The 7,015-nt window shown below is 44.2% G+C and overlaps 1 protein-coding gene across 1 annotated transcript; it reads left to right on the forward strand.

Annotated features, from left to right (window-relative positions):
- Positions 1–737: 737 nt before the first annotated feature.
- LOC104620979 (helix-loop-helix protein 13-like) lies at positions 738–1,229 on the forward strand. Its single transcript, XM_010287347.1, has one exon. The coding sequence runs from the start codon at positions 738–740 to the stop codon at positions 1,227–1,229; it is 492 nt and encodes a 163-aa protein (XP_010285649.1).
- The last annotated feature ends 5,786 nt before the right edge of the window (positions 1,230–7,015 follow it).

Here is a 7,015-nt window from a genome sequence, read left to right on the forward strand (position 1 = left end):
GCAGGAACCAAATGAGAGGGTGTTGGCTTTACTTAATATGAAGTACCACTGGGTTTCAATTTAATGCAGCAGTGCATCTCACATCTTTATCTCAGCCATTCTTTAGAAGTGCAGAAGATGCCACTAGCTTCTGCTGTTAAAGAGGGCAGAATCATATGTTTCTGACAGCATTATAATAGGGTTTTGTTTGTCCAGCCATAGGAGAATATGGGGCTATTAACACTTTACCAAAAAGATAAAAGTCTGTATTTTGTTTCTTCCTCCAACCACTCCTAACCAAAATGAACAACAATAACAACAAAATCCCTGTGTGAACCCTACTTTAAATAGCAAGTGGAGAGACTGAACCTGTGGAAGAACTCAATAACTGCTTCAATGGATTTTCCAGAAGAAAGTAAATAGAAAATTCATTCTCTCTTGTTACATTCATTCATATTGTTTTGTAGTCAACAGCTAATAAAAAGAGAAGCACGTGTACTAATTAGTTTTGAGCAGAGAATAATAGGATCATTCCCCTGCTGAGGAGCCATGAAGTATTTAAATCATCAGTCCAACTTGGATTTGCAACTGGGGAAACTTTTGCAACAGTCTTCCTCAAGGACACAACCAGGACGCTTTGCCCCTGATATTTTTTGGGGTGTGGGGTATTAATGAAATTAGAATCTCATTTTCCTGCTAATCGGTTTAGCCTGAAGTTGTAAATATTTCCATCAGCTTGCTTCCAATCGCTACAGAGGATGGAGGAACTTTGTTACAGCTTCGAGCAGGAAGACTCCATGTCTGAATTTCTCTTCTGGGACCAGACGGATCCCAACGCTCAGCTGGATTACTTCTTACTGGAGTGTTCCTCCCTGGCAGACCAGTTCTCCACCCGGCCCTCCCCTGCTTGCCCACCCTCCCTGGGGCAGCCGGCGGGCGGAGCGGCGGGGGGTGCTGAACTGGACAGCTCCCCCGGCCACAGCCACCAGCGGCGGGCAGCCAACGTCCGCGAGAGGAAGAGGATGCTCAACATCAACCAGGCCTTTGATGAGCTCAGGTGCCACGTACCAACCTTCCCGTATGAGAAGCGCCTCTCCAAAATCGACACGCTCCGGCTGGCCATTGCCTACATCGCTCTCCTTGGCGAGATTCTCCTCTCTGGATGCCATCCCAAAGCCTACGTGGAGCAGTGCCTGAAGAACGGGTTGCAAAGCGAACAGCAGGCAACCTGGAATACAAGTGGTGAGTGAAGGAAGGGTTGTACATTCGGGGATCGCAGCAATGCTTTGGGTTGCCAGCGGGAGTGAGTTGGTCCAATTGCTTTTGAACACCTGCTTGTCACATTCAAATAGCTGTGACAACATACAACTCCATCTTAAAAAAAGAGTAGCTAAAGAATGTCTCAATAAAAAAAACTCCAACCTTGCATTCTAACTTTAAAGATATTTTTCTTAAAAAAAAAAAAAAAAGAAAAAAGAAAGGAAAAAAAACAACTTCCTAAACTCATGGGAATGGTCCCTTTTACAAACAAGATGGAAGATTTTGTTTTTTCTCAGAATACATTTTTAGACTTTTTTTTTAGATTTTCTGGAAAGTTGTTCTTTTATAATGCAAGCTGATAGAGCCTGTAGAGATTTTCTTTATTTTCTTTACAAGTTTTCTTCAGCTTCTACCTGACTGAGAAAAACACCTGGCTTTGAACATAAACAGAATCTAATTTCTTAAAATACATATGTTCAAGTAACCAAGAGTTTCTCAGAGATATTACAGTTTAACACTGAAAACCAGGGTAATCAAGACAGTGCACTCAAATTTCAGGTTTGTTTCAAAGTGTAGGGGAGCAAATGCCTATTTGCAATTTACATTCTTATATAATTATTTCTATTTTAAAGTGAAGGACTGTTATTCTGTTTTCTGTTTGGCTTGTACTTAATCCTGACTTACGTGGGATTGAACTTTGAACACCAGAATATGTTGCTTCGTCAATCCACTGTATGGTGGAGATGGAAAATTGCCCAAGGGCCCAACACAGGGCCTGAAGTCTCAGATAGAAAGCAACAGATTTTCTGTTACTTAGCAGTGCAGGGAGGAGCAGGGGGGGGGTTTCAGTAGTTCCTGGCACCTTGCATTATAAGGTAATTAGCCCCCCTTTCTAACTCTGTCCCTTTGCAGTATAAGCTCCTTTGGGTTTTGTCACTTTTTGGAAATGGGACTTGAAGCATATCAGCCTTCAAAAAGTGCAGCGTAAGCAGAGAAAAGTCATTCCAAAGAATATTCCCTTTTCATTGCGCAGGGATTTGTCAAAGGGACAAAGCCTTTTTGTCCCTTTGACAGGGAAAAAGCAATCAGTTTACTTTAAAAGAAAAGTTAATTAAGTCTTTTCTCCTTTCCTATTAATTTCCGTTGGCTACATGACTGGGAAAATGAAACCTGATCACAACACTCTTGACTACAGAGAACAGTTATATTTTATTTTCCAGCTGCCTCCACCTTTAATAGATAAGCAGGTTTTAAAACACCACCAATGGCTCTCATAGGTATCACCTCTTTTGTCAGACTTCTAGTTAACTAATATTTCTGAAGAGCTCCACTTGCAAAGATGTAAATGAAGTGAGGCTACTTTTCTGGAGAGGCTGAGTAATTGACTTGTTAAATGCTAATTTAAATGGTTTTAAATGCATGTGGTATGTCTTTACTTTGTTTTCCTTTCTCCCTTCTGTTCTGTGCAGATCTGACAGCCCGCCTGTCTTGGGTAAAGTGGGATTAAGTGGTACCCAAAAGAAAGATCTTTGAAGGCAGCATATTGCAAAACCTGATGACCTGCCTGCTGGGTACTGCCTGTTAAATTCTCAGTACTTCAAGCAAAAACAAGGCACTTACAACTTTACTTATTGTTACAGATCACTTTCCACATATCCAGCATCCAGCCTCTTTTGGTCTTCATTCATTGCTGTGTAGGACCTTCTGCTTCCCTTTCTTCCAGTTTCTCACACACTTATGGATGGCTCTTGCATGAAAATACCAAAATGATTTTTAATCTGTGTTATTACAATCACAGCAACAACATTTTCTCTTCCACTGAATAAGAACAGTGTCGAAATCACATTTCCAGGACATGGGAAACCTACCCCTGATCACAAGAGAAAATGAAGCACCACATGTTGCAACCTATTGGTTGGCTTAAAATGTCCAGGGCCATAACTGTAAAAGTCACCAGTGATTTAGAGTGCAGAGATCATGAAAGGCCCAATTTTCAGGAGGTGAGACGCAGGTCTTTCTGTCTCTGCGTCTCTCCAAAATTTCTCATGCCTTCCTCCCAGCGTGACAGCTTTGGAAGGTCTGAGTCCAAGGCACTTTGGTATGAAATGGCTGATGACTGCTAGCACTCGGGCACCATCTCCTCTACACCCCTCATACATGTTGGCTTGAAAGCTCCTGCAAAGATAGCATCTGGCTTTTGACATTTTTACAATAATGTTTCTGGTTTGTGATTTTTTTTGAGCAAATGCCAGCAAACTGATGCTGCTGCAGCCACAATCAGGAAGGCTCTGATAAACTCTTCCAACAAGAAATGCCATAAACATTCCCCCTCCAACAAAATAGGGAGGCAAAGCACTGTGTTCACACTTGGAAAATTACCACCAAAGGGTTGTTTTCACAGAATACCCATCCTATTCTGCAGCCCACAGTAATAATGAGGATTTTCATACTAGCAAAAATAAAACCATGAAAAAAAGCCTGTTTCTGGCATAATTCTCCCATATTACCTGAGCATACCCTAAAGCTAACATTGTGTTTGCCCGTTGAATGCATTTTTTCCCCTGCCAATCTTATCCTTTAAAGGCTCTGAATCAATTTTTTTGGTAAAGAAGAACCATCGTACATCTTGCACGCTTCTCTAACACCCTGCTAGTGCTCTCAGAGATCTGAAACCATTCTGCCTTAATGTACATTATCATGGCATTTCTTAGCAGGTAGGATGCTAGAGATAGATAAAAGAGAATATATTTAGTTTAACATACTGATTAGTTCTCATAGCTTTGATTTGTACAAAGCAAAACCATGTCAGGAACTGATGGTTTTGGGGGGAAACAAAAATGAAGAGGAGCCTTTGAGGGGAAAACTGAAAATGACCTTTTCACCTTTTCCATTCTTCTGTCAAAACAAAAGAAGTAATTTCATCTCAGATGCAACAGCGTATTTCAGTGAACTTAGAATAAAACATTTCATCTCGTACTTTTGACTCTGTCTGCTTTTTCGCCCGCTTAAGACAGTTGGATGAATTTTTACAGGAAAAAGTGCCTGAAAAGTTGAAAACCTTAAAAAAACACCTGAAAGTGCAATTTTCCACTTTCACCTACTTCTCTACTCATTTTGGTTAAAAAAAAAACAACCAACCAACCAAACAAACAAAACCCCAAAACCCACCACAAAAATGCTTATTGGGTTTTACTTGAATAAGTAAATAATATAAATCTCTCAAATTTGAAATCATTGTTTTTTCCAAATCTGTCACTCTCCTTTGATAGAAGGGCAGCAGGTCCTGCAGGCACAGATCTGGCTGGCAAATCAGGGCACGTGGCTGTTTCTACTTTATTGGCATGACTTGGGTCACATCACTGATGCATTGCTCCACTCTCCTCTGGCTCCTTTGTTCACCTGATAGCCCACAAATACTTTGATGGGTGCTCTTGGGCAACTCCTCGCACACAGGAACCCAACTGGGACCTCCAGTTGGGTTGCAACACTAGTAATACTGAAGTCACCCCAGACGGGGCCACATGATACCTACAGCGTATCAATGCAGCACTCCCAATGCTTTGCTTTTTTGGATGTGAGTCCACCTTTCTGCATCCTGAAAAACCTAGGTCTGTGTTATCATCCTGCTTCAGCTCACCTCACAGTCTGAGCTTAGCAAGGCTCTGGTGGAGTCACCCTAGTGACTACCCACTCACACAAAAGAAACACGAGGACATTAACAGGACCCACAAGCCTTGAGAGGACCCTGTGCAAGACCAGCAGGATAAGTGATGGGCATGGGTGGTCTCCACACTATCCTTCTCCTGGCCCACAACAGCTCACCGGTGGCCCCTGTACTCATGAAAGGGTAGGAAAATAACACGATCGAGGTTTGCCTGGCAGGGAGACAAAAGCAGGAGGCTGGTTTTTTTCTAGGAAAGTAGGTGTGATGGCACTCAGAGGAGGACACTGTTCTGAGGGAGGTGCACCTTAATCTTTACCTCAAAGACTAGGGCTTATACGACCATGAATTCAAACTCTTAACTCTTAAATAGCAGAGTTAAGAGTTTAAATAGCAAATAAAAGGAGGCTTATCTCCATCTCTTTCCAGAGGACCCTTTGTAAAGGAGCATAGTGCACTGACGAAGAAAAAACCACCCCGACCCTCTTCCTCCCACCTGTTCTGGCAATGCTGATCCTCTGTGTCACTGAAGGTGACACAAGTGGCACATGTTAGCAGTGATGGGTGGCCAGAGATGATCACCCAGCAATGGTTGGTCAGAGATGCCTTGGTGCTTGGGTCCAGGACCTCCAAGCACTTGGCTGGGACCTAAAGGAAATGAAACCATCCAGCCCACGGCCTCTGAGCTCTGCAGCACACCTGGAAGCAGTGGTCACATTGCCACCTCCTTCCAGGCTCAGTCTCATCAGTGGGATGAGACTCCCAGGGCTGACCTCCATATCTCAGAATCACATTTAGTAGCCCAGGACCCATGCTCTCACTGAGGCACGCAGGGGCAGGAATAGCCATGTGCCATTTTTCCAAAGCCGGACAAGCCTTCCCACAGCAGACCAAGGGTGGTAGGCTGTCCTGATGCCACAGCCCCCAGCACCTTTGGCCCGAGGAAGCTCTTTCAACAGCCCAAGGAGCGATGCTCAGCCATCTCTGCAGTTTGGTTGCCAGCCTGCAGCTCTGCACTGATGGGAAATGCAAAGATCTGCATGTCCTCACCTCCTGAGATAACACTACCATCCTGCGACTGCAAAAATGGCACAACCTGTTGTCAGCATGGGAAGGGGAGGGCTGAACCAAGGCAGCTATTTAACAAGTGTCCAAATAGACCCAACAGGGCTTTCTGCAAGTTTTCGTCAGGTCGTAAATTTCTCCAGGGTCCTTATTGATGGTGATAGGTACCTGTGACTCATCCCTCCAGGATGCTCTCAGACAGACCCCACAGGTCACACACCGTAGCCATCAGGGAGCAATAACTGCCTCTCTCATGTTGTCATGGCCAGTGGTGAAAAAGCCTCCAGCTGGGAACATACCTGTTTATAAAAGATCCTTCACACCAAGCTAATTTTGTGTGTCCAGAATCCCTGGCTTCAAGTGTCCTCCGTTTCAGCGGTATCAGAGACTGGGCGATCTGCCTTGACTTTCTTTACACTGCAGCAGAGGTCTGTGCTGGATACAAGACAATAATGCCACATTATGAACCAAATAAACATTTGCTGCAGGCACTTGGTTAGAAGCAGAAATCTCTTTGCCCTTTGTTCCAGCCTGGAAATCCTAGATAACGACTTCCGAAGCAGGCTGGGCGTGTGCGGTAGCAGCAGGAAAGCACACTCACAGAAAGGTGATGTCGAGCAACCTCTCAGGTTCGTGCACTTCTTGCTGTGGACCGACAACTAATCTGGAGATTATGTTAGTACCAAAAGCAATCCTAATGACAAAAGCAAGAAGAATTGTCCTGGAACAAATTGATTTTCCTCAACGTGGTGACTCCAGCTAAGGAAGGCTTTAACTGTAGCTGTCAGCTAAAGCTGAAGTCCTTCTCTGATATGCAGACTCCCACCACTAATGCTCCATACTCAAACAGCGATGCCAGGAAAGACAGGAATATCTGTTGAGCTTTCTGCAGCCCAGTTCCACCAACACCACCATGAAGGTCCTGCGGGACTTGCCAGCTGTTTGAGTGCAGCTGACCTGTGGTCTGCAGGCTGGCAAGCTCTGCAGAACACCCTGCTGCAGAGGCACTCCCACCTACCACTGCTGCTGTCAAGGAGTCGTTGCACAAGG

Source organism: Phaethon lepturus, unplaced genomic scaffold (assembly GCF_000687285.1).
Source record: "Phaethon lepturus isolate BGI_N335 unplaced genomic scaffold, ASM68728v1 scaffold20035, whole genome shotgun sequence".
NCBI lineage: Eukaryota > Metazoa > Chordata > Aves > Phaethontiformes > Phaethontidae > Phaethon > Phaethon lepturus.